We start from the raw sequence: 27,994 nt of genomic DNA, 5'->3' as shown, positions 1-27,994 counted from the left end.
CTGAACCAATACCCTTTCTGAACAAAACATGGCACTGAAACAAAGCCTTTGGGGTTTAGCAAAAGGAATTTTGCCTTTTATTATAACTTCCCTTTGAATACAGTGTCATTTGTGCTTCTGATCTCTGACCAGATATCTTTTGAAAAAAACCCCAGAACCTCAGAGTCCTCATGTAAACCCCTGGCCTACAGTAACTGCAGCTCAGTGATGGGATGGAGAAGGCAGGTTGGATAGCGTTTTACTTAAAAAATTATTTCCACAGGAAATGATTTGATATACATTTTAAACGAAGTTAGTTCATTCGCCAACTGCTTACAAAGGCTACATTGAATTAAAACTCTCCACACAGGTACTTCCTTCCTATTGCACTTTTAGAATAGGTTCAAGTCCATCACAGAAAGGTTCTTGCAGCCCAAGTGGATGGATGCGTTTGTGATCATAAATGCATGTAGACATCTGTAGCAACGGGATAAAAATTAATCCTGCAAAAGCTGAGATATACTGAAATGAGACCAATGTCTTCAAACCAAGAGCCATTTCCTAGAGTTGTGCACACAGGAGCCGGGTCTGTGGGGCTGGCCGGGTGCTGCAGGCATGGATCCTGCACTGGGGATGTGTGTAGTCCTTGGGGCCAGCTGCCCTCAGTCCCTGGGTGCCGGCGGAGGCAAGTCTCTGTTGGGAGAAGGAGCATAGTCCTTGGAAGCCTGCAGGGGTAGCCGAGGGCCTGGAGGATAATCCCGGGGGCCAGGAGGGCCGAGGGGGCGGAAGGGAGGATGCCCACATGCGTAGCCTCTGGGATCAGGGGGAGGCGGGAGTGGGCCAGGAGGCAAACGTGAACTAGGTAAGAAATCTCTTCCAGCTGGAGGTAGCAAGGGAGGACCACAACCTAGAAGGAAAGGAAATCATGGAGTTAAATGAAATCTTGCTTTAACCTAAACAGAGAAGCTCCTGATTAGTTCCTCAGTTTGTCATTTTCTGGAGCAGCTCTGGAGTGGATCACTGTTGCATGCAGGACTTCAAAGCCCATAAATTATTCTAGGGACTTTTGGCTGCTGGTTTCCATTTCATAGTAAACAAGGAAAAATACCTTGGCATTAAGGAGCCTTGAGAAAGCCCACCCAATCTAAGCTTACCGAGCCAGCTAAAGCCCATGAAGCATGAGGAAGCCACGTGCTTAGGAAAAGCAGCTCTGGGTCCTGCAGTCAGGCTCCAGGAAGTGAAGTGTCAGCAGAGGGCACTGCAGCCATACCTGGGGGCCCAGGGAGAGGCCGAGGCCCGAAGTGCCCCTGCAGAGGAGGAGGTGGTGGTCCATAGCGAATGGGTGGCGGTGGTGGAGGCCCCATCACTGGGGAGCTCATCAGAGGTGTCCCAGGGAAAGGAGAGGGGCCTTTAGCACCAGCATTACCCTGGGCAAGATGAGGTTACACTTCAGTGAGTTACTGCAGCAGACAAGCACTGACACTGCTGAACAACCCAACCACTTACCCAAAGGCAAACAGGTACAAAGGGGAAAGGAAAGAAAAATTACCCCAACACACTCCAAACCACATTAACCAGGCACAAAACAGGGACAGCTACTGCACCGTCATCATCCCTTCTCCCAGAACACTGCTGGCACTACCCAGGAGTGAGTGATTTAGAGAGACAAGTTTGTTAAGAAGATGTACTAAAGAAAAGTTCAAGCCCTATTGAGGTGTCCTTGGTGGACACCCCTTTGGTGAAGGACCTGGAACTTTGAATGATATATGGAATTGTGCCTAAACACCACAAGTAAGTCACCTACTACGATTATTGTTGTAGTCACTCCAAAGAGTTTGCCCACAGTCCTTAAGAAACATCTTATTGCCTCAATCCCACAAAAACCAGAGAGCAACTGCTCATCATTAGAGAAGCCTTTTGAGACAGAGGGACCAGCCCTTGGTTAGTTCCATAGAGCAGCTGTTATTCAGCAGTTCAGAACACCAAGTCTGTTACTCCTCTCCATCAAAGCAGCATCACCATGTCCAGCCTTGAAATACTCACTGCAGCTAGTTCCATGGAGGAAGGTGAATCTGTAGTTACACTGGGGGCTTCAGACTCTTTGGGAGAGGGTTGCTTTTGGGGTTTTTTTGAACAGCAAATAGGGTAGTGACAGGATACAGACAAGACAGAACATGATACAGTTAAAGAAGCAGGAGGAAGTACAGTGAGTCACATATTAAAAAGGTTTCCTGAAGGCTGAGGTGTTCTCAACTCACCACTCCATCAATTGTTGTGGAAGGGGAAGAGGTTCTTGGCTCACTGCTGATTACAGATGCCACAGCAGGCCCAATATCTAAAAAGAAAGCCATGAGTAAGTGTCCTACCATGCTAAGGGTAGGGAAGGTGGGCTTGAAATTGTCTTTTTGAAGGGAAAGAGTAATGAATAAGTTGCAGTTGGTTGCAGACCCCACAACTTACCAGGAACACACATCCTTCCAGGCAGCTCTGGAGGCCTTCGTGGGGCAGGGGGGCCATCCACCATTGTACCTTAACAGAAACAAGAACCCCAGAGACCCTAAATAACAAGCCTGAGCTATTTCTTATTAATAAAACCCTACCACCAACCACTCATTAGTGTATTAATAAAGCAGCTATCAATATCAACATTCCTAAAACCAATATCTGACCTTAGTGTTCCTGGGTTTGTAGCCTAAGAGGCAACTGTCAAAAAAAGGGAGTTTCACCGCTTACCAAATTCACCCCTCGCACCTTCCCTTCGAGGAGCAGAGAGGGGCCGGGCAGGGACATCAATCATCTGTGTGGGGGATGGATTTCCTCCACTCACAGGTGATGGGCCAGAAGAGCCATCTCTGCTTAATGGCCCTGTGCCAAAGAAATAAAACCACTTGATTTACTTTTCTACAATTTAGCACAGCCCTATATTTTTATAATGTACTGACTCCAAGACCAAAGGTTTTGGGAGAAACAGCAGCATTTACCTCGTCGTGGTGGGATCTGGTGGTCAGGTCTGCCTGGAGTTGGCTTTACAATGACTGGTCTTTGAAGCATGATGATTTTTTGGTTTACCTCTATTAATCTGATTTTGGAAAATAAAGGTCTCTTATTATTATTCAAACAACACATATGAGTTGTATCTATTATAATGTAACAAGACAAACTGCATTGTAAAATGTTATAGCTTTCACCAAGAAACGTTATTTTAACCATCAAAACAGTTTAACAGTAGTTAAAATTAGTAACTTAAAAATGCACTGCACATTCTGAGCTTCCCCCTGAGACAACTCCCAGCATGTTCAAAGAGCAATAGAGTGGGTCTATTCTGTACTTACTTCTGTCTCAGGTTGGCTGCTTCTCTTTTCTCTTCAGCCAGAGCTCTCTCAGCAGAGCGGGCAATGAGCTGGTAGGGAAAATTTTGTCAACTGCATTAATTGCACCAATGTGACATCAAATATAAACTGTTGGCATCAGAAAAGGACAAACATTCTTACCCAGTTGTCATGTGCCTTTTTCTCATGAGCAGCAATCTGAGAAGGAAAGAAGCCATTTAGTTTTTATCCAACTACCAGTATTTCCAATAACTCACCACAGAGCACTGAAATGATGCAGAAAAAGATGGCACAACAACCAGCAAGCAAGAAGTTTACCTGGTTTTTGTAAGATCGCTCTGTTTTTTGCAATTCTTCTTCCATATCTTGGATCCTTTGCCTGTACAAAAGGAAAAAGAGGGGAAGGAAAGATGTTTGAATAAATTTTCCTCAGTAGCTGAAATAAATGGAAAATCATAATCTTCAGAAATTCAAGTTACTTGTAAACTTTTACTTCCTCGATGGCCAACACGGCTTTTTCATCTGCAGCACACAATTTCTGCTCCTTCTCCTGACGCTCATACTCTTCCTGGGTTAGTTTTCTGCATAGGGAAAAAAATGCACCATATAGTCCAGCATTCTCCATCTATTACAACTCAAAATCCTGCCAACGACAGTAATATCAAAATCTACAATAATGTATGAAATCACAGAGACAAAAAAGACATTTTTTTAGAAAGAGAGACAGAAATCCTGTCTTTTGAAACCAACAGACAAACCCTTTGTGTATAAAACCTTAAAATTACAGAGTTGACTAGAAAGGTTTGTCAGCTTCTGAAGATCTGTCAGAATCTATCAACTGCAGACAGTTCATCCCTTCAGATCCTGTAGTTTTCCTAGCAATGCCACAGATTGCAATCCAGATTTACAAAGGAACAAATAAGGAAATCCACTGGACTGACACCAACCACGGGAAATGAAGAAATGGATGTGTGGTGAGAAGGGGCAAATTTAGGGCCCAGGCGACAAACACATTCAATAGTTATTAACCATGTGGGAAGCTTTTCCCAAGTATTCTCCATACCAATTCACTGCACAACCAATTTCCAGAGTCTTTTTATAACCTCATGGTTCATAATTTTTTTGATTTTTGATACTTTTCTGGAAGCATTTAAGAAGTCTATAGTGTGTTCCTAACTTACAAGAGCTACCCCACAAAACTGGAAACACTTAATTAATAGCAAGTTAATTATTGTTAACAGCCAGTTCAACATAATCCATTTCCTTGGCTAAAAGTCAAAGCAGTTTTCCAGAAAAAAACTGTGAGATTGCAAGAAGCATTCTAATAAAGAAGCACTAACAGGCACTGTAACAGTCTCCTGTATGTTTTGGAAAGAACAGAAATTCTTCACAGAGGTCAAGATGAAGTTTTCCCTGAAAGATGGGTTACCCTCCACCTCTCCATTCTAAGTTTATTACATATAGATCCATGGAAGTTACAAGGTCAGGCAGTTTCACTACAGCCCCATTTCCCACCCTGTGCTTCCCCCAGCCCACACACTTAAACCATACGAACTTCAACTGCTTCTCCATCATAATTTCAGTTTTTCTACAGAATTTAGCTGAGAATGTCCCTGAATCCTATTTTCAAATTTTCCCCACAAAACTGAGACGGTATTACAGACATTTCAGTAAGTAAATAAATAAATGAGGAATGAACACATACAGAGCAGATCCTTACCACTGGCAATTCATTCCTCCCGACTGCCATCACCAATTCAGCCTTCATTTAGCCCTTTGAGAATGCAAGAAGCTCACAAGGCTGAAATACTGAAGTTTCTGCATTATGAGAATTAGACTCACTGAATCTTAATGGCCCCTATGCTCTCCTTGACACTTCTGGATGATGTAACAGAGCAACCACAGAATTTGCTTGGCCACCCACCCACCATCTCCAGAAGTTTAAAAGTAGAAGGCAATATGTTGTGTGCACACTGACAGTCTTTTTAGAATCTCTGGAATGGTGGCAAAATTAAAGAAAGAATGCCAGCTTCAGCTTTATTAAAAGAGTTGCCATCACTCATTCCAACCACAACTTCCAAGTTCTTTGAGCCTTCTGAGCGAACAGCATTTGGGCAATGCCCAGTATACAACAGAGAGAGTAAGGAAAGGCTTACTTCTGGAGTGCCATCTCCTTCTGCTGGTACAGTTCACCAAGTATCTCCACTTTCTGCCGAAGAGTTTTGCATTCATTTTCCAGTTGAGTTTTGGCTGTATGCAGTGAAGAGGAATCGTGTTCCAATGTTTTTATCTTCTCTGTTGGAGAAGCAGTTGCAGTGAGAACTATAATGGCCATTTACATGCTCTGTTTCTTTTTAAGCCACCAACAGCACTTCATCCTAAGCGGTTATTTTGCTAAACCTACCTTCCAGCTCATGCCTTGCTGTTACTTCATCATTCAGTTTGGACTGCAGAAGATTTCTGTCCTCTTCAACTATGGATAACATTGTTTTGACCTGAAAACAGGAACAGAGAATTTATGATCATAGGAATAGCAGTAATGTGACTGCAATAATTAGATACTTGTGCAACATACCCTGGAGACATCCATCATCTGCTTAATCTGAGTCCTCATCTTCTCACTCTCACTATCTAGAAGAGGAAAAGATCTTTGGTTTCCCTGTTTTTTCATCATGAACAAGTCTGTGAACAACAGTTAAAAGTAACACTCTCTACACTTCAACCCCTACATCCTCATATGGTCAAAAGAAAAAAAAAAAACCAAAAATCAAGAAGTGGGAATTTCCAACCCACATACACTTTAAGTAGAAAAAAGGACCAAAGGAAAAATAAAAAAGAACAAAAAAGGATTTCAATACTAGAGATGCAGCAAATACATGTGCAACATCACAAATAACAAACTGCCTCAATAGCTTTGAAAACATCTATTTTGGTCTTTCAGATTTAAAAAATGTGATTACTTAAATTAGTTATTTATCTGGAGGCAAGCAGAAAGCTCATAAAAAATTTATCTCAAAAATAAATGTACCAGAACCACAAAACTGAGACTCTCAGCTTTAGGAATGCTCTTAATTACCAACCTTTATACAGAGTCTTTACAACTGTGTCACTACACTCATGGATTACCTAAAAGGTAATTTAAAAGCAATTATTGACCTTGTAGCCAGTTCCTCCCTTCAGTGAGGGATATTTTGTGTTTGAGGATTCAAGCTGGCACCTCTATATGCATGGATCCCTCTTGTTCCCCCTCTAATATGCCATGAGCACAGCACCACACAATCCTCAGGTGGGATAACCGTACCTGGCAACTCTCCATTGGCCAGATCATCCTCTGGGCCCCACTCATGCCCTCTGTCATCCTTCTTGGCCTCTGAATCCATGTCCAACTGCTTCAGCTGCATAATGCAATTGGTTAAAACCTAGTAAAGTAATCAAAGGTTCAATTACCCTGCATTTTGTGAAGTATGACAGAGTATTTTATGATGCATAATACTGAAAGCAAGCTGATTATAGAGAACCTACTTCAATTTCATTTTCTTTGTAGGCAAGTGTCTCTTCTATGTCCTTCTGAGATTTCTGATACAGTTGAATCTGCTCATGGAGCTCAGAATGCCTCTCATTCCAACCTTCAGCTTCCTTTAGCAGCTGTATGAAGCACCAAGGCAAGATGATTATTTGCTGTATTTTTAGTGCATGGTGTATGCAATTAAAGTCTACTTTACTACCAGCTCTGGTGATAACTGATCACCATGGGTTTACCCTTTATCACAGATAAAGGGTAAACTTCAATTATCAGGCTCATTGCTGTTCCACTGGCAGAACTGGATGCCGGGAATCTTTCTGCAGTTTATTATTAGGTAGCTTTACAAATTTGACATTTTCTCAGCTAACACCCCAACATCAAACTGCTCACACACCTCAAAATATGAGGAAATTAATTGCAGTCCAGAGGTAATTGAAACACATTCCTTAAAAAGCCACATACTTCACAAATGAAGAAAGAGAACAGATATTCACAATCATTTGTAAAGAACTGTCCTGACATTCCAGGGCTAAAACTCCTCCCCATTATCTTTGCTTTCTGAAATACTTTCTTGTCGCAGACATCTATTATGAAAAATCATTTCCTTAGGATTTTTCCTCCTGAGAAGCTGAGAGGCCTGAGGAACAAAATGTAAACATTGATTATCTGCTGCTGTGGAATGCAACAGGTGGATCTGTGATTGGCCCATGTTGGATGTTTGTAATTAATGGCCAATCACCGCCCAGCTGGCTCAGACAGAGAACCGAGCCACAAACCTTTGTTATCATTCTTTGCTATTCTATTCTTAGCTAGCCTTCTGATTAAATCCTTTCTTCTATTCTTTTAGTATAGTTTTAATGTAATATATACCATAAAATAATAAATCAAGCCTTCTGAAACATGGAGTCAGATCCTCATCTCTTCCCTCATCCTGGGACCCCTGTGAACAGTGTCACATTTTCTGGCAATTCTTCACCATTATCCCCTCGAGCCTGGATCCCAGGTGGCAATATTTCCGTCATGCCTTGATAACCACCTCAGCACAGACTTTCTGTGACTTTGCTGACAAAAACTGCATCAGGGGAACTGGCAAAGCCTTCATACCAGAGATGTGGCTCAGCTGCACAAACAGCCTGTGCAAGCAGGCACAAAGCATTTGAATTTTATCACGGCAACAGAAAACATGGAATTCTGCCATGTTAAGAAAACAGAGACCTGTTGAGGCTACACTCAAAAAACTAGGAATAAAAGCCAGATATTTTGTTTGAAAGACAAGGTTGCCTGGCCTGGGCATAACTTACCTGCTCCTTGCTCTTTTTCAGTCTAGCATTCTCTTCCTGCATGTGATGAAGCTCAGATTTCACCTTTTCTTCACTCAGTTTAGCTTCATTAAGAGCTATCTGCACCTACACACAAAACAAAAAGGAACAAGAAGACAAAGTCAAACTATAGTGGAGCAAAAGCTACAAAAAACCTGGTTAAATGGAAAAGAAAAAGGTACATATGCACAAACAACCTGCAATCTGCCAAGCCAGCATTTTCTTTTGCTGGTACAAAAACTTGTGACTCTTGAGGGAGTGTAAATAATTCTTTACCTCTGAAAGCTCTGCAGAATGCATAGTGATAGCTTCCTGAAGTTTCTCCAAGGACTTCTGAGTTTCAGAGAGCTAAGAAAAAGATGAGCAGTGATTTAGTGTTATCCTGGCACAAACCTCAGCCTGAGTAATGATTTAACCTATGTCTTCTGGAAGCATAAAAGCAAAGCCAAAACACGAACAAACTTCCATTTCAAGCATCCATTTGCTAGCAGCAACATAGCACTACCTTATCGACAAGGTAAGGAACAGAAACACTCAGCAAATTCAAATGAACTTCTTCCCCTGACTCTGCCTGTCTGTGGCCAGGAAGTTCCCTGTACACCTGTGCAGTCCACAACGAGAGCAACTGCTATCATTAGCAGCAACCTTTGACCAAAACAAGGCCAAAGAGCTTGTTGATGCAGGAAGTCGGGCTTTAAAATGAAGAAAGAGAAAATAGCTCTGGACAACAAGAAAGAGAGACAGTTCAGAGATCTTCACACTTACTGTAGAACTAAATGCTGCTCTGAGTGCAAGAAAATGTCTCTTCCCAAATCGAAGCCATCAGCTTATATTGCCAAGGAACTTCCTGGCCAGTTAGGAAGTATTAGACTAGCCCATGACTTGAATGAATCTGTTTGTGTGTGAAAGCACATAACCACACAAGTCCATCAAGATCTTAAAAAAAACCCCACCAAACCTACAAAACCCCCAAAAAAAACCCCAAACAAAATAAATCATCAGACTAATCCTTTGATCTTGGGATAAACCTAAAATTTCATTTAATCTCTCATTTTGTAGGTGGGTCACCTTGTTTGTTCTACCTCTACCTAACCCATCAGGTCATGACCAGCTTTTAGGGCGTGTCAAGCTAATGACAATGTAACACACAAGTGTAATTGTTCTAACCTTTTTCTGTTTCTTCTCATTCTTTTTTCTCTCTGTTTCAAGCACGGTGTGCAGATTTTTCACTTTGTTATCTAGCTGCTGATTTGCTTCTTCCAATTCTTTTACAGTGTCCTTAAAAAAAAAAAGGTGTAAAAGACCAACCTACAGCAAACTATTTTTATTTGTATTGCTGCTTTCAGTACAGAGACAGTTAACTTTCTCTTACCTTAAGCCCTGCAGTTTCATCTGAGAGAATGTCTTTTTGTTCTTGGGTCACTTTCACAGATTCCTTCGCTTCCTTTATCTAAACACAAACAACCACATACAACTGAGGAAACTGTCAACATAATATCTTATTATAAGATGTTGCACTGACTGTGTAATTAAAGCAATAATAGAAAATTAAGAAACAAAGGACAACTTAGAGCAATACCTTTTGATCATATTCTGACAGCTTTTCTAAGATTTCTGTTTTTTCTTGCAGAAGGTTTTTAATCTTTTCAGCAAGTTGTTCTTCAGTCACTAGGAAGAAAAAGAAAGCTTACAGTAACTATATTTCATACACTGGGGGAAAAAACCCAGCTATCATTACTACTACTTCAAGGAATGTTTTCAAGTAATAACTAAAGAATAAATCAGGAGAGTATTAACTCCTTGGCAGTTAGCCCTTTCTGCATCTCCAGCTTTCACTTGAAGTTAGAATTGAAAACAAGACAGTAAAGCTGACACAAAGCACAAAGTTCCTGCATCCACTTCACAGAACCCAGAACAAGGTGAGGTGCTGGCTACGCACACCTGAGGTGTGTTGACAGTGAGGATCTCAGAGCAGTCTCAGACACTCAGGGAGATGCCACACCTTCCCTAACAACCACCTTTCTGCTCTATTCAAGCTGAATGTTTCATCAGCAACAGTAAGAGGATGAAAGCTCTGGAAGATCTACTGGGAACAGAACAGAGACAGCTGGGAGACAGCACCAGTAGGTCTTAAGGAGCTGCTCTGCTTAGACCTCAAAAGGGCTGTGACCAAGCAGCAGCCTTCAGGCATGCATTAGCTTTTCACCCTAAACAAGCCACCAACCAACTCTTAGGATTAAATGAAAATCACTAACATACTTCAATTATTTTATTGCAAGTTATTTAAAAAACTCCCAGTTGTTGTTGTTTTTCCAGTCCTAAGCCACCTTGATCTGGATCTGACTGCCTCAAGCACCATTTGCTTCACAACAAACTGCAGCACAACAAGGAGTACTGGTTGTTCCAACTGCATCCCACAGAGTGCAATGGCAACTGCTACTCCTCCTTTCCCTCCCACACGAGGGCTCCTGGGAGAGTGAATTCCAGGCCTTTCCCACTCTGGGAAAAGAGAGACAGCAAGTGGCTGCCAAGGTTCAAGATAGCTCTCAGTAGTTTAAGGGAAGCAGCAATCCCTGCATTAGCTTGGCCTCCCAATTTTACTACTGTCATTAAGAGAGCACAATACGTTTTTATCCTTGGGACTCCAAACATAAGTTAGGAGTTTAAAAGCATTTTTGCTATGTTTTGTTTGTTTGGAGTTTTTGCTATGTTTGGAGTTTAAAAGCATTACGCTATGTTTTAAAGCATTTTTGTTACTGTTAGCATTCCTCTATTTTGGATAAAGATGTTAATAACAATGTGGCCTGTATTACGCTTGAAGAATAACTATTGTTTCTAATTTTTAGTAGTTTCTATATAGCATCAAAGAGAAGAGTATTTGGGTGGTGGAATTAAATCCATGTTCCTTGATGTTTTAGGGAAGGCTGCTAAGTAATTTCTGCATCACCAATACCAATATTCTTCCTGCACTACAGAAATCACCTCAGAGATCTAAGATGGGCTTTTTTCAGCTCATTAATTCTACGCTAACTGTGTAGAAGGAAACTGCAGTATAACCACAATGAAACTAGAGAGAAATGACCGGTAAGTAAAATGTGAGGGAGGAAGAGACAGACTTTCTATGAAGACAACAATTTGCATTTTTTATTCAATTATGAATTCCAGCAATCACCCTACTTTGAATTTTTTTTTTCTATTCAGTACACTTAATTTTATAAATCTGAAGCCAGAGAAAAACTCATGTAAAAAGTGATGTGCTGGCCACAGGAATGCCTGCATATTTAGATCTACATTTAAGAGTGTCTCTTTGCAACTGCACAGCAGCCAGTTTCAGGCTCCCCTTAACCCAAAAAACAAAAGGAACCAGCTCCTACTTTCTGAGCGAACAGCAAGCAAAGGCAGACCCACTTCTGGTCAGAAAACCAGAACAAATTCTGCCCCATAAACCAGTCGTTCACATTTATGTTGAGCAAAGTGGAGATTTTCCTTGACTTTTATTTTACAGGTGCAAATTGCATTGTTTCTCCTGATCAAAGCATTATCAAAGGCAAAATTTAAACCCTCAGATTCAACTAAGTATCATCTACTGACCAAGCTTACACTGTAACCTTGGACTGAGCATTCTCTTTGAAAGGGATGAAGATGGATACTTGGTCCTCTGAAACAGTATAAATATTCAAAACTAGTGCCTAAGCATCAACTACACTGAAGAAACTTACCTTGATATATTCTACTCTTCACCTACAGAAGAGAACAAACAAAAACATTAGCCATAAAAAGTGATAAGTGAAAAATGTTATTAATATTCCCTATGGAAAAAAGTGACCACTTCCATGCAGGTTAAAGCAGCATATGGAAAACACATCTATCACTGCCAATGAGTGTTGAGTAACACTACAAACGAGCTTAAGCTGCTTTCTAATAAAAGCTCCCAGGCTAAAGCCCTGCTCAGAGCCTTAGTAAAGGTCTGTATACTCACTCACTAAAGGGACACCGGTAACTGCCCACAGATAATTTGCACAGAAAATGAAGCCATTTTGTATTAAGCCATTTTGTATCAAACCACAAACTGGCAAGCAGGAAAAAAACCCCTTGCAAACACACAAAAAAATAAACCCTTGCGTCCCAGTTGTGTACCCTCTAAAGCACGTGCTTGTTTCAAAATTAACCCCATAAGAGATGACTTTCAGAAGCTTTTGTACGCTCTTCTATTAACACTGGTTTTTGCATTTGAAACTGACCCAAACTGATACCAAAACTAAGCAAGGGAAAAAAACTATCAATATTGTTACAGAAAAGATGCACTTTTAGTTTATTTTTGTCAGGCAAATATGAAGCATTCCACAGATTTCTAGAGGATATCATGACTAAACTGTACAGCTGTAAAATAAATTTGCCTATTTGATTCTCATCTCCCAGCTCCCAAGGAAAAGCACTGCTATAGTTGAAAATTGGTGATAGACGTTTTGTTGCACAGAAAATTACCCATGTAGGAATGTGGACAAATGGAAGAGGCTCTCCAATGAGAATATCATGTTTTTAGGTTTCTAAATGCAGTACCTGCAAGCAGCTGGACAACATGAAGTGGAGAGGATTAACTATTTGTTTTGGATATAGCCAACAACACATTTAAGCACATGGAAGGCTTCTCATTTCAAATATATGCTGACCCTTTCAACAGCGTTCTTTATTTACATCATACTCCTCTATGTTGCTTTCAAAATTACCTCTTACTGAGCAATCTTCAATTACCAGCTTATAGAAAATGCTTCTTAGTACTGCAACTTACTTTAGCTATTCAGCCCAGCATTTAGCTCCCATCAATGTTCTAAACAGAAAAAGTAAAACACAAAGGACTACATATTGCTTTGACTTCAGTAATGCTGAAACAGTTTAACCACACAAAGGACCATTCAGCTGGTGAAACATCAGCAGGCGTGCAAGCATGAAGTATACTCACTGAAAGGCAGGTTCTCCAGAAAAATATAGCAAGTGTGACAACTCCCACTAAGGCAGTTATAATAACGGGCTCCCATGGAAGTCCATGGAAATCAGGCCCAGGACGCATTTCCTCAGGCAGCGTGGCGACCAACTGCAAACCGACAGCAGTGACAGCTATGAGTGTGTTTTCATTAAAAAGGGGGATAAAGCAAGCAGTCTGACAAGTGCTTTTATTCCCCTCATAAAACCAGAGAACTATCTGGAGGTTTCTTGCAATTTTTCTGCAAACCGAAAACTGAAAATTAAGAAAACCACAGAGCAGCCTAGTGCTCATATTTCAGTGCAAAACTCTCAAGTATCAGGACACCTGATAGTGACAGTCTACTGGCAAAGAAGAGCCACACCAAAATAAGCACACACTGATGTGCACAATTTGCGTTAGATAGTACTGGTACTTATTTGACCTGTTTCCAAATAAAGCTATATGGATGGAAAACTATAGAAAAAAAAAACCCAAACAGTTTCACATCTGGATGTCTGTACCAATGCAGCGCAAATGGCTCATATCTTCTCCCAGCTGCTGCCCCTATCAGAGGGTCATATGCTGTGAGTCTCCTATCTGGAGGTCAGAGAGCATCTGGGGAAGGTGCGAATGCTTGGTACAGGTTAAGGGGCTCACAGGGACATGGCATGGCACTCAGGGAACAAACTGTGCGAGCCACACGGAGGCCGCTGCCTTCTCCCTTCTTTTCCTCCTACTTACCCTCTCTCTCCCTACCTTCTCCACAGCCGGCAGAGGGGGGAACGGAAAGGAGAACGCACATCTGCCCCTGCCGAGCCCGGCCGGGGGGCGAGCTCTCCCCGCCATCCGGGGAGGCCGGCAGCGATCCCTGACGCCAGCGGCCGCCTCCGCTCCCGCGGGATTGCCCCCCATTACGGGCTGGGGGCGCGGAATGCCAGCTGCCCTCACGGCGGGGTACGCCGGGGTGACCGCCTCAGGGACCCGCCTCGCTCGGGGAAGGTGTGTCACTGCCCGGGTCGGGCCGCCGAAACACCTCCGCCGCGCCCGCCGCCGTTTCCCTGCTCTCACCTGCAACAGCTTCCGCCGCCCCGAGGGCTCCTCCACCGGCCACCCGCTGCCGCCCGCGGGATCCATGGCGGCCCGGGAGCGCCAGGCACACGTCAGCCCTCCTTCCCTCTGGCCCCACCCGCCGCGCACCGCCCCTCGCGGCCTCCCCACCCTCGCCCGCGTCACACGGCGCGCGCCGCCGCCACTCACCCGCCGCAGTAGCTCCCGCGCCTCGCCCAGGGCCCCCCGCCAGGCGGCGCCCGCATCGGTACCTGCAGGGCGAGAGGGGAGCGGCGTCACCTCACGGGGCCCACACGGGAGCCCGCCTCGGCCACCGCGCTGGAGGACGGCCCCCGGTGCGCCGGAGCACTGGTGAAAGAGGCAGCGAGCCCTTGGGAAGTGCGCTGATATTCCACAGGCGGCGCTAGGAGGGGTGCCGCAGGACAGGACACGGCTGTGCGGTGACGGTGCCGAGCCTGCCTCAGGCAGAGCACAACACCCAGCTCCTCCAGCCGTGAATCAGAGCAGCACGCACTCTTAAAATTCCTAACCGCGAATCCTTCCGATTAGTTCCCAGCAGGGTTCACAGAACCACAGAATATTCTAAGTTGGAAGGGACCCACAAAGGACTGTCAAGTCCAACTCCTGGCCCTGCACAGGACATCCCCTAGAATGACACCATGTCAAACACTCCTGAACTCTGTCAGTACTCTCTAAGTATGGCAAAACCTTTAAGCCATCTCCAGCTCTGCCCTGGCCTGAATACTGCCCTCTCCTCTTGCTCCTTCTTCTGCCACATGTCTGGGCCAGCAGATTCCACAGCCACCTGCCCAGCCTCCTGTCACACCACGGAACAGCAGCTGTGACCAGCCATTCTACCATCGTCCACCTTGTTACTTCCCAACACCTCTACCAGCCCTCCTAAGAATTCCTGCCAAGCAGCATTTAACCACATTTAAGGAAAAAATGGAAAATGGTCTAAAATACAGCTGAACATCTGACTGCTTAACCAGTAGGTTATCCACTAGCCATTTAAAATTCCTTAATTTTCTTGGCATTCAACCTAGAGCTTCCTTCAGATTTTAGAAGCTGATCAAAAGCACTTGGCCCTGGAGATGGTACAGCACCTCAGCAATGTACAAAAGCTAAAGAAGATGTGCCTGGATTTTTCCTAAATGTTCAGTGGAGAGAATTATTAAGCATAATCAGAAGTGAAGGCAGAACAGCAAACTGAGAGTAGCACTGAGAATACAGTCAAAGATTGTTTCATACCAAAACAGAGCCAGGAAAGATGACAGTAACAGGATCCCTCCTTGGCATAATGATGAGACAGCACTCTAGCTCCAGAGGGATAAGGCCTCAGCCAGAGGGAGCCAAACATTTCTCCTACTCTAACACACAGAGAAATCATTGAGCTGCCTGAGGGGGAAGCTACACACCACCTTTCCTGGAAAGTAGTATGGCCCAGAGACATGGGCTAAAAAAGAGGGCACGCTATTCTGTGGGCTGTCCTGTCTATAGAAAGTGACCTTTAGGCTGTCAATCCCTGCAAAAGAGGATGAAACCTGGGCTGATGGTGTGTTTCCAGGGATTTCTGCTCTTTCTCCACTACCATCCTGAGACACAGTCCACAAGCCAGTCATCCTGAGACACAGTCCAAAGAGCTCTAACTCTGACACTCACAAGAGCACTTTCCTTTTTCCTACATTGCAAATCATAGTAGAAAAACTGCTGTGCTAAATCTGTACAGCAATTGTACATAATATTGTACAGCAATACAGTACTGCCACTAGAGGGACTGTCACCAATCAGGGAAAGCCATGAGGATTACAGCAACATAAAATGAAAGTATCAATGAAAACTCCTGCCATTTGCCTAAAAATCCTTTAAACCATGCATGTCTTCAAGAGCAAAAGAACAAAATAAGCCAATCCCAAATGGTTACCTTCAGCAATGTGTTCGCTGGCACTCTTTCCTGAATCAACTGACCCAAAGGAAGTATCTTCCAGGAGTGATCCTCTTTCACTATCATACCCTTCTTCAGCTTCTCCATTATCTGAGAAGTTGGCCTCTTCATGCTCAGGTGGAACATTGACAGCCCCCTCCTCCTCCTCCTCAATAGGCTGCTCTGGCCTCTTCTCTTCAATGAGCTGCGGAAATTCCCGATTGCCCTCATCAATGGTATTTGGGTTTCTGGTGGAAACACTATCATATTCAGCCTCTTTTGCACCATCTGTGACAGACAAGGAGATATGAATTAAGCACTGAGCTAATGTGTATTACTTACTCACAGCTACCTTCAGTGAAATGCTGCATGTAACCAAGCTTTCTTGACACTTTTTAAATATTTCAGCTTGTGTATTGCTTCCAGTATATTCTCAACCAACTTTCAGTAACATCTAATTAAATGTCTGTATGAAATTCATGCAAGATATCAACCACTGACCTTGCAGTGAAACACTGCAAGGTGAAATATTTGCATCATTCGTGACCTTATCAAAAATTGCATACTTAACATGTACTACTGTAAGAGGAGCCTGACTAAAAGCGTATCTTAACATCTTGCACACTAATAGAAAACCCAGTAAGTTTGCAAAAGACTCTACCTCTGGTTCTTGCCCAATCAAAAGATCTGTTTGTTTGTTATTGCTACTTATGCACTCTTTTATGAATGTGGGCAAAAATACAATTATAAGGACATACGAGACTTTAGGTGCCTGGATTTAGTACCTAAACTTTGCATTAAATCACCAGATCTCTCACAATCAAGTGATAATTAGTTAAGGGGAAAAAAAAGCCCTCCAGAAAAATCTGCAGATTAGTATATGTGAATCCCTGTTTCTTAAGGAGGTACAGAGTTGTCCTGACTGGCTCCTTACGACCATATCCATGCGTGCATCTCACTTATCTTACACAGAACTCGGTCCATAAGAACAGGTGGGCTGAACTCAATATCTTCCCTTAGGATTTGTCCCTGAGCCACTCTCATCACAATGCTAAAAATACGCATTAAAAATAAGCAAAATCCCAGGTTATTGCACAAGACCTCTTTAGATTCTACTCGCTCACCCTCTTCTTAAAGTTTCTCTGTGTTAGTGTTTCTTGAGACAGGGTTTTACTTCCATTTCATCTATTTATTAACTGGTTTAACATCCTACCTTGAATGTGCAGCTGGTCATCTTCCTGTTCTGGAGGAGAAGCAAGTGGGACACTCTCACCAACAGATGAATATTTACTTCTTAATGAATATGTTAACTCTTGAATATCATCCATCAGTGCACTCTCTTCATCATACAAATCCATCTCCTTCACCACCTCCTCCTTATTTTCTGCTACCCTGGAATCCAGAACTTTTCCTACAACATCCATAATGCTCGATTCTGAAAACTCCAGTATCTCATCCAGAGCTTTCTCTGTATCTTCGTTATTCTGGCTCGACTTACGAGCAAGCTCCATCTCCACCATCATGTCATGGAACATGGCTTCAACCCTTACCACGTGTTGGAGCCCAAGGTACTTCTGTAGGCGCATCACGCGCTTTTCATCCAGGAACTCTCTCATTATTGAGAGCCGCTTCACAGACTCACTGAAGTCTCTTACCATGTCACTGGTGGCTTCTGAGCTGTCTGCAGGGCTGGGGACAGATGCAGATTGCTGGTGGTCATTTCTTGTTTGCCCTAAATTTTGCACCTCCTTTGAGTCTTTCTGTGAAATGCCCTCTGGGAGACGATCTTTCCTTTGGTCAAGGTCATTGCTCTCTTCTGTGTGAGGAGATTGGAAATTATGTTCGTCCACAGCTGACAGTTCCTCAGGTTCAGAAGACTCCTCATCAGCTTCCATGACATGTTGCATCTCATCCAATTTAGCATCTTTTCTTACTGATATGTCAACTTCTTTGTTCCAAATCACACTTGCATTTTGCATGCTGATTGTTTTATCCTCCTTAGGGAATGAGTTTGTTTCCTCTCCTGTTTTGTAAGTAGGATTTGGGGTTCCTGAAACAGCTTCACTGAGTCCTTCTAATTCAGGATTTGTATTTTCACCACCTAGTGTATTACCGTGGGCATTTGCAGCCCTTGCTTGTGACAACTTGGCACTTGCTGCATTCTCATCTTCCAGTAGCTCATCATCCACTTGTTTCAGGTCAGGGTCATCTTCAGCATGTGGCTCTTCAGATTGCAATTCTGCTCTTTGTGTTGTTTCCTTAGCCAAATCTTTGCCAAGATTTCTGTCTGATCCTGCACCCTCAGGATGAGCAGTTCCTTGACGAGTAAGATTATCTGTATTAGTGTTCTGCGTGGCACTTTCTGATTTTTCTTCAGGGGAACTTTTCTCAGTGCTTTCTTTAAATACTGGCATCTTGCCAGGATTTCTTGAAAGTTTTTCATTCACATCTGCCTCTGAATACTCAGTTTCATTTTCCCATGGCCTAGGTTGCTCAACAGCTCCACTATAGCTTGGGTCTCCTTCCTCTGCAGGGGTTTCTTTCAGCTTTCTCTTTTTTATTTCCAGTTCTTTGTTAGAAGAGGCAGGATTTTTATTTTCATGATCAATTTTCCCTACTTGTTTTAAATCTTCTTCATGTTTGAGAAGTTGTTTTTCCACAACAGGCATGTCATGCTCCACTTTGTGTCTCAAGAGGTCAATATCTCCTAGGTCATCTTGAGATGCATTTTTTACTTCTTCCACTGGTTTGGCTGAAACATCAACTGGAGGCATGTTCTCAGCTTCTCCCTTCTCCATTGTTTTCTCCCATGGTCTTTTGTACTTTAAATCAGTTTCCAAGGACTCCTCCGAGGTATTGTCCTCAAACTGTTTCTCACTTTTCTCTGTTGAAGCAAGTGGAACTCTTTCAGGACTTTTATTGATATCATCATCAGATGGTTCTGAAGTATCTTCCTTGTTTTTAAGAAATGATTTGGACTCCAGAGCACTGCCTGGACTAGGCAAAGCGTGAGGATCAGGCACAGCTATACCTTTCAGCACTGCAGAATGTGACTCTGTTCCATCAGTGAGCTGCTCTTCCAACTGTTCAGTTTTGTTGGCCTTTTCTTTTGAACCCAGATCACCTGCACCCACAGGTTCCTTTCCAAGGAGTTGTTTGGAGAGATCCTCAGGGTGAGTTGTTGCTGGTGCTTCTCTTTTACTAATTAGCATCACCTCCTCCTGTTTCTCTTCTGTTTGTTTAGATTCAGACTTGTCTACACTTACACTGCCACCCGAGTTCCTGCTCTTACTGAAGGCATCCTTAAGAATTAATGCATCTGAATCACATTCCTCCCCATTGTCTCTTTGGTTATTTAGCTTTGTAGCACCCTTTGCATCTTCATCGGGTTTGTGATTTTGTGACTCCACATCATTGTTTCCATCATCTTCTAAATCCACAGGAGATGTAATTTCATCCTCTGCCATAAAAGACAGCAAAGGGATTTCTGCAGACTGATCTGCAAACTCTGGCTCCTCCTCTTCATTGTGAGGATTAATGCTCAAATCTTCATTTAAATCATCTTCCAGTGATGTTACAAGGCGAGTCACTTCATCATCTGATACAACAGCATCAGCAGTTGAGCCAAATTTTGTTTTTAAGTTCACAGAGAGCTCTCTGTTTAAAAGTGTATAGGCATTGACTTCATTCTCTTGGTCAAGTTGGCTGGTTTCACCCTGAGGAATACTAGTGTTTTTGGTATTTTCACTTTCTAGCCCTTTTAATTTTCCATGTAGCATTCCTTTCAAGTGCTCATGTGCAATTTGATCTCCCTGAGAGTTTTCTTTGTGACTACTGACACTGGAGTCTTCCCCAGTATTTTCAGTTCCTTCTGTATGAGAACTGTCAACTTTGTCTGTCAAGACAAGGTTTTCCTTTTCTTCTTCATCACTTCGCTCAAGATTGTCTGTCTCCAAAGCACCAAGGGACTTTCCTCTATCAGTCTGTTCAGCCTCCTTATCCTTCTCAATTCCTTCAGCTGGTTTTGTCCCTGGATCACTCGATTCAGTTTCCCCTTCATTTGCTATTGTCTCTTGCAATGACTTCAGAAGTTCATCCACATTATAGTTATCAAAGTCATCCCTTCCTCCATCAAAGCAAACAAAGTCTGTTTCCTGAAATGAAAAACAACATGCAATCAAAAAATATTATTTCCTTTATAGCAGTAATGAGACTAAAAACATTTACCTACTTAAAGAGAGATGCAGCAGCAAAGTAAATTATGTTAATCACATAGAATTAACCCCTTGACTCCTTAACCAAAGCTCTATTTAAAATCAGTGGAGGTTTTGCCCAAGGACTCATAAAAAAACCTAAATAAAGAGGTTTTGCAGGAACAAAGTAAGGCAGCAATGGAGGTGGCAGTTTTACACTATACTCATCACCATATGTACTGAATGAAGAACAAGTCTATTGCTGAATGTCAGTGAACAGAAGACCACAAATGTTGCTAAGCTTGTGTGTCACAACCTCTGTTAACTGGTGTCCCCTTAAAGGACCAAGTCCTCCAAGCAGGAGCTCCCTGTCACACAGTTTCTGAAAAATAAATAGAAGCAGGGTGAGACACAATTTCATAGAACCATAGAATGGCCTTGGGTTGAAAAGGGTTTAAAGGTCATCAGGGTCCAGCCCCCTGCCATGGGTAGGGACATCTTCCACTAGACCAGGTTGCTCAGAGCCCCATCCATCCTGACCGTGAACACTTCCAGGGATGGGGCATCCACAACTTCTCTGGGCAACTTCTTTCAGTACCTCCAAAGAATTTCTTCCTAATATCTAATCTAATCCTGCTCTCCTTCAGTTTGAAGCCATTCTCCCTTGTAGTCCTGTCACTACATGCTCTTATAAGAAGTTCCTCTCCATCTTTCTTGTAGGCTCCCTTCAGGTACTGGAAGACTGCAATTAGGTCTCTCTGGAGCCTTCTCTTTTCCAGGCTAAACAATCCTCCATCTCTCAGCCTTTCCTCATAGGAAAGGTGCTCCATCCTTCAAATCACCTTGGTGGCCTCCTCTGGACTCATTCCAAGAGGCTGATGTCCTTCCTGTGCTGGGGACTCCAGAGCTGGATGCAACACTGCAGGTGGGGTCTCATCAGAGCAGAGCAGAGGGACAGAATACCCTCCCTTGCCTTGCTACCTTGGATGCAGGATTCATTCAGCTTTCTGTGCTGCAAGCATGCCTAAAGCTACAGCCTCAAAAAGGCTTTACTGACACAAGTCTGGAGTTGCTGCTATTAGTACATGAAAGCCAGTCATATGTGAAAGGGTTGCAGGACCAATTCTAGAATCAAAGGGCTGAGTGTACCCAGTTTTGTTTGCTTCTGACAGTACTTTAAACTTTGAAAGTTTGGGAAAAGAAGCCATTTTGATTACACACCAGAAGGCCTATGCACAAGCCAGCTATCAGGATGCATAGAGTTCAATCCAAACAGATTTCTTTAGAAGAAAACCGTAACATTTGAGAAAAGAAAGGTCAACGCCCACATTTTGGGCTGATGCTTTCACATACAGAGCTGCAAAAATATTCTACTCTCCATACCTACATGTGCACCTCTGCAAGTATGTAGCTGCTTACTAACAAAAAGTTACTAAAAATCACTATTATTCCCAATTTCTTTCTTGGGAATTTTACTGAATGTCGAGGCAAGAAACAGTAAAACCCCAACTGAAGAAAAAAACCAGAACAAGTAAGACTTACATCTGTTGGTAATTCTAGCTCCTCATTGGAATAGTTATGATTTATTTCAAGTAAATCCTTTGGAAAATATCCAAAATCGCTTCCAACCTGCAAAAGAACAAACACGAATGAAAAACAGTAAGGAAGGTTTAGAAATGACATGACTATGTAAAAAATTGCAGACACCAGTAGCAAATATGTTGAACTGACTCTCAAGTATTCTAAATGAAGTTTAACGCAGTGAATAAAAGAAGACCAATGATGCTTTGTTTACACCAGAGTTTTCACTGAGGTTTTACATTTCACAACAGCCTTGTGAAGCTGGTTTAAGTTTCACCGTTCATGTTTTAAAGCCTGACTTATAACAAATTATTAGAAGAGTTGGGAATAAATCCCAGGCCTTCTGACTCAATTGCTTTAACTACTATTGTGCAGGCACCAGAAGCACCACACACACCTCAAGGATTTTCTCAAGTACCAAGCAGAAGAGGATCTTTGACTAATAAGATTTACATCCACGCACAATATTATAGCCCAAAATACGCTCACCTTGTAACTTATGGAAAAAAAATCTTAAAGCAGATTGTAGGGAAATGCAAAATTTCATCATTTTAAAATGCAGAATTAATAATTTAAAAACCTGTGTGGAAAATATACCCCCACTCCTCTGTGAATGCATTGTTTCTCTTCAGTGCCTGACACAAGCAAAAAAATCAGTCACAGAATGGTGATTTTCAATGTGCTAAGGCAAGGCAAACAGTGGAAGACAAGAATCTCTTTTATCACTCACCAGATATGATCTACACAGAGTAATGCTCACACTTAAGAGTTCTGAGAATGGCTGTCAAGAAGCCAATATTAATAGCACGCAATCACTACACTGATTAGATAATTGAGGTAATTAGAGTCTGGTGGAAACACCTAGAAAGGTACAAAGTTCCTAGACAATCAAAATATCTGAGAAAAAAAAAATAAAGTGGTATTAAAAAAAGAAAAAAAAAGAAGAAATTAGTATCTATTAAATAATATGTCCTAATAATTTTTGGAGGTGTTTCTTTTGATATGCAACTGAAGTACACACTGATACATTACAGGACTTCCTTTTTAAACTACTACTCATTCAGATCTTACCTTGCATAGTTGATATCTCTGAAGTTAGTTACACATGTATTAAGAAACCCTACACTGTTCCCTCCCCACCTTTTGTAAACACATATTGCTCTCTTACTGAAAACAGATCATGTATGCATGATTATTATTGGGAATTATGTTTACTATTGGGAATTACCAATGGGAATGGGAAATTCATTTAGACAACTCACATCAAAAGCTTGTCTTTGTGTAGTACACTAGAGTTTAACTGTAAATTGGCTTATTTCTCTCTCTAAACTTCAACTCCGGTTTTTAATGATCGTACTGAAAACAAAAGTTAGAGCTTCAAAGCCTCCTTACAGACTAATCTCTGTAACAACCATTATAATCAGGGATCACAATCTGAAACTCCTTTATTGCAATCTAAGCTGCTGACCATTCACATCCTCTGTAGCGACCCAGTTTGCCACTTCTGTGGTTTATAAGCCATATGGGATCTGCCTGCCCAAAATTTCATCTGCTTCTCTCCTTACAAGTCCTCTCTTGTAAGGGGAAAAAATGCCTCATTGTGCAAATAAAAGAAACATTCATTCTCTACAGACATGACAGAGGAAAGGCACTTCCAATGCCAAGTGTATAAGGGAGAAATAACCACTCTCTTCCCAGCTAAAAAGTTGTGCATGGACAAAACACGTGGCTGTGTGTACAGCATCTGGCCCCCCTGGTGCCCACGTCACAGGCAGCTGCTGCAGATTCACTGACCAAGAAGCGACACTCTCACATCATCAATCAGAAAATAGACAGCTGGGGAAGATGATGTTCAAATCTTTTTAATTTTAAAGCCCACATCCCAAAAGCACAGGTAACTAAAACTTCAGAACATAGGGCAAAGAAGAGCTGGTTTGCACCTGCTGAGCATTGGCAGTGTTAAGAAAACACAGTATTGCTCTGACCCTCTGAGTTCTCCAGAAATATTGTCTTCCTGTTTTACATAATTTTATCCATCCTGTCTTCTTTTCTACTAACCTATATAAAAGGTTTGAAAACAAACAAACAAAAACAAAACAAAAAACAACACAAAGAAGCCACAATCTGCAGTTAAGTCCATTTCTTGTAATATGAGGCCAGAAATGGTTTTTTCAACCTTGAATCAAAAGTATTAAGTTCATCCCTTTGCCATAAGATAAAATAACAACCTTAAAGTGTCTTTGACAAAATGTTTTGTGAAAAAGCAGCAGGTTTTACTTTGAATGATCTGAAGTACTTCTGGAGTTTTGGACCCTGCTAAAGTGAGGGCAGAATACAGGAAAAATGCACAGGAGTCTATACAACAACTTGATGGTGTAAGCCACACAAGATTGATACTGAAGAGGAGACTGATTTACAGCAGGACACTGTGCAGAGGACAAGAGCACCTGATATGCTCTATCTCTTGGCTTTGTGGGAAAAAATCAAGCATTTTCCTGCAACTGATGTATTAATGAAATTGGTAACATAAAATGACCATTAAACAATGGTCATAGAGTATTTTCCAAGCATTTGGCTTTGCTTTACTATTGAGGTTTAGAGAGCTCTGCTAAAAACTACAGGCTATATAATGCACAGTATACATATTACAGCCGAGTTCCAGAATTTTTTCACATGCAAAATATCCAGTGAACATAGTGTGTGCTCTGTAACCAATTTAGTATTCAAGAGTGGCATCACAAAATAAAGGAGGTATTTTGTCAAAATACAACATGTTTGCTGGCACAAGGAAAAAAAAAATCAACAATGGCTTGAAAAGGGTGGAGTGAATTAGAAAAGCAAAGGCAAATAAAGCCTAGTCCCAACTGCTATAGATTTTTCAGCCTTGGTGAAAGACTCCTTTTCTTATCAGATCATTTCCCTTCAGGTCAGAAATACTACTGTATTTCTCACGGCTCCTTCCAATTGATTTTGGAATTAGAATCTGTATTTACAACTTGTTTGAAATAAACCCCAGGTTGCATTAGTTGAAACTTCTCATACACATATTCCCCTGACCTCTGCTCACAACTGACAATCAGAACTCCAGTTAGCCCTTGATTTCATAGCTTCTATTCTGCCTTAATAAATCCTCTCCCAAAAAAACTTTGGGGAATGGAAAAAGGCAGCATGGTACATGGATGGGATCAAATAATGCACACAATGCCCACATGAAGTCATGCAATGAGATCCCAAAAGGGCCATGGCAGAAGGAAGCATGCCTTCCATGGCATTGGAATTCTTTTGATGGCAGACCTCACTGGGTAGCCTGCTTTTAATTAGCAAGCAGCGGCTTCCCTCTGGCTCCAAGACTTCACACAGCAGGCATGGCTGGCCTGCATAAATCAAGCTGCCCAGCCAAACCTGGCATGAAAAATCAGGCTGCCCAGCCAAATCTGACACAGAAAGTCACGATACAGGAGAGACCCCAGTGCTATATGTGAGTCAGGGGCAGCTGTGCCAGTGCCCTACTTAAAATGGAAAGGCAGGCACCTCTGACCACACTGCAGTGCTTCCATGCTGGTTGTTGCAGTGTTATGATTAATGCAGCAGCAGTCAATCCAAGAGGGATAAAAGAAATAAAGGTTATAGCCACCAACCAAAAGGAATCAGTCTGGCAGCACTGCCCTAAAAGGAGCACAGAAAATCGTGTAACACAGTTGAAAAATGACAACAAATAAAATGGAGCTTGGCAATTCTTTGCAACCTGCCAACTGCAGCTTTTACTTTAAACTCAAAGCAAACATCCTTTTAACTTGGAGACACACCTAACTGTTGCATGAGCTGCCCATCAGTGAATAATTAAACTGAATATTAACTCAGCAATTACCTTAACCTGCTGTCTGATCTTGCAGCTTACATTATGCCTTGTTAGAGGATGCAAAATTGGCCCCATGCTGCTACTCTGCATCTCAAGAACTGGCAGCCCTGGAAACCTGTACCAACTAATTACCCAGATTATTTATGGTACAGTACATGTCAGAAGGGAATTACCAGCATGATGAAATTATTAACTCTTTGACCACGTGCTGCAGTTTTTCTGTTCACTTCTGTATCGTTCTAATTGGATTCAGCTCCTACTGAGAGCTTGGCTGTCCATGCCCAGCCCGAAGTGGGTACAGATACATCCTGATTTTCACTAAACCACTGGCCCCACAGTCAACACCCAGGTGTGGTTTCAAGCACCCAAGACCACTGTCAAAACTGTTTATCCTTTGTAGAAAACTAGACTAAGAACAGAGGCTGAAGTAAACAATTTAGACACTAAAAAGGATGTATGGGAAACATGAGGAGGAAGCACAGGGACTAGGTCTAAGCAACTTCTGGATTGCCAACACTTTCAAGAGAAGCCCAGAGAAACTGTTCTTCCTCCATGGTATCTCAGTTCTGCCTCTGCCAGGTAAATAAGGTGCTTATGAAAGTCGAGATGAGCTTTCTATGAAGTAACTGCAAGTATGGGGATGTTCCCTCCCCATTAGCAGAAGCCTCTCAAGATTGTCCAAGGATGATGACTCGGACAAGGCCACTACTCTGCAAGCTACAGCAGAGCTAAGAGAGACAGACCTTTTAGAAATCAAATTTACCCTAATCCTTTCTAGTTTTACTACTTATTTTTCCTCCAACTCTGTATGCAGCTTAGATAAAAAGGGGAAGAAGGCAGATGAATATTAGGATGAGAAGAACAATTAAATCATGCACATGCAGTGATTTTTAGCAGGATTACAGAGTGCAGGATGGGACCATGTCACGGGAAAACACAAGCACAGGCTTAAGCCTCCCTAAATGGGAAGGGAGGCTTAGCTTCCAGGTGGCCCTGTAGCCACCACCACTGACAGTGCTGCAATAGGAAGTTTTCAACACAAAGGCAGTTTTCTAACAGTTTTTAAACACATTAGAGTTGCCCATTTTTCACAGCACTCAGGTTTGATCAAACCTCATCCTATTTCCCACCGGCCTCATGAAAAAGCAGCATTCTCTCTGTTATTTAGCCATGTTCAAAACGCCAAGCATTCTCTTACAAGGCAAAACGAATGAAAACAGATTACCAAGGAGAGCAAACAGAAAAAATGCTCTACAGTACTTACGCTTCCAGCCCAAAGCTCAGTGGATTCTCCTATTAGTTTATAATATACATACACTGCTTCTCCCTTCTTAAAATTTACAAAGCGACAATCCGGACCTTTAAAATCCCGCACGGCCTTCCCTCGGCACATTAACACTGTCCAAAGAACACAAAGAGAACAGTATGACTTTAAAAATAATTCACATGAAAAGTGTCTTTGCTAACTGGCAGTAAACAAGACCTCGCATGCACCCCTTTGCTATTTTCTAGATTAGGTCAAGAGATAAGAAAGTAAATTGAAAGTATAACTAAGAAATTAATAAATTAATAAAAATGTAACTAAATTGAAAGTATAACTAAGAAATTTTTAGCTATAACTAACACAAACAAGCCAAGTTATAACTAAAAAAAGAAAAAAAAGGCAAGTTATAGCTAAAAAAGTAAAGCAAGCATTCTAGTCAAGACAAGGGTTTGACAAAGCACGAGAGAACTACACTTCAGGAGTGAGCTATGAAGCTCATTATTAATGTTAAATCAGAATGACGACATCCGTGTCCCAGCGATCCGGTCCTGAAATTATCCCAGAGAACAACCAGAGAGCGAGTTTATCACAAGAGGGCTCTGCAGGGGGGGAGAAAACCACACAGGGAGCAGCGGGGATCTGAAAACTTGGCCGACTAGAGAGGGACGGCGCGCGTGGGCGTCGCGATCCGCTTTCCCCGATTCTCCCCAGTTTCCGTGCCAGAGCCGGCGGAAGGAAGGAGCTTAGGGAAGAGCCTCCGGGAGGCATCTTCGCCCACAACTCCCTCGCCGGGGCCGTGCCCGCCGCCCCCACTCACTGCTGCACTCGAGGTCGGCGCAGCGCTTGCGCTCGGCGAAGCGGCGGCCCAGGTCGGGCGCGGCGGCGGCGGCGCAGCGCGGGCTCGGAGGCGGCGGCGGCAGCAGCAGCAGCAGCAGCAGCAGCAGCAGCAGGGCGAGCAGCAGCCGGGGCTCCGGCGGCGCGGCTGCAGCCAT

General features: G+C 42.6%; 1 protein-coding gene across 1 annotated transcript; it reads right to left on the bottom strand.

The window, feature by feature from the left end:
• Nucleotides 1–47: 47 nt before the first annotated feature.
• On the bottom strand, nt 48–27,994 carry MIA3 (MIA SH3 domain ER export factor 3). Its single transcript, XM_030946491.1, has 28 exons — nt 27,820–27,994; nt 27,003–27,136; nt 21,841–21,927; nt 17,319–20,259; nt 16,106–16,393; nt 14,371–14,432; nt 13,111–13,242; nt 11,870–11,891; nt 9,730–9,818; nt 9,523–9,600; nt 9,318–9,428; nt 8,427–8,498; nt 8,133–8,237; nt 6,831–6,953; nt 6,610–6,727; nt 5,884–5,939; nt 5,713–5,803; nt 5,465–5,603; nt 3,788–3,889; nt 3,627–3,687; nt 3,471–3,506; nt 3,312–3,379; nt 2,961–3,058; nt 2,713–2,844; nt 2,440–2,508; nt 2,238–2,314; nt 1,250–1,406; nt 48–886 (listed from the first exon to the last, which is right to left on the bottom strand). Exons 1-28 carry the CDS (start codon nt 27,992–27,994, stop codon nt 642–644), a joined length of 5,868 nt encoding a protein of 1,955 aa, XP_030802351.1. The 3' UTR covers nt 48–641.

Source organism: Camarhynchus parvulus, chromosome 3, assembly GCF_901933205.1.
Source record: "Camarhynchus parvulus chromosome 3, STF_HiC, whole genome shotgun sequence".
Lineage (NCBI taxonomy): Eukaryota > Metazoa > Chordata > Aves > Passeriformes > Thraupidae > Camarhynchus > Camarhynchus parvulus.
Note: the sequence above shows the minus strand (reverse complement) of the source record. Positions and strands in the feature narration are given on the sequence as shown.

Excerpts from the sequence above, each read along its gene's own strand:
- MIA3 (XM_030946491.1), bottom strand. The coding sequence starts at position 27,994 with ATGGCTGCAGCCGCGCCGCCGGAGCCCCGGCTGCTGCTCGCCCTGCTG. Across the intron at positions 9,601-9,729 it reads TGTCAGAATATGATCAAAAG|ATAAAGGAAGCGAAGGAATC; the intron begins GTATTGCTCTAA and ends GTTTGTGTTTAG. Across the intron at positions 887-1,249 it reads GCCTCTCCCTGGGCCCCCAG|GTTGTGGTCCTCCCTTGCTA; the intron begins GTATGGCTGCAG and ends CTTTCCTTCTAG.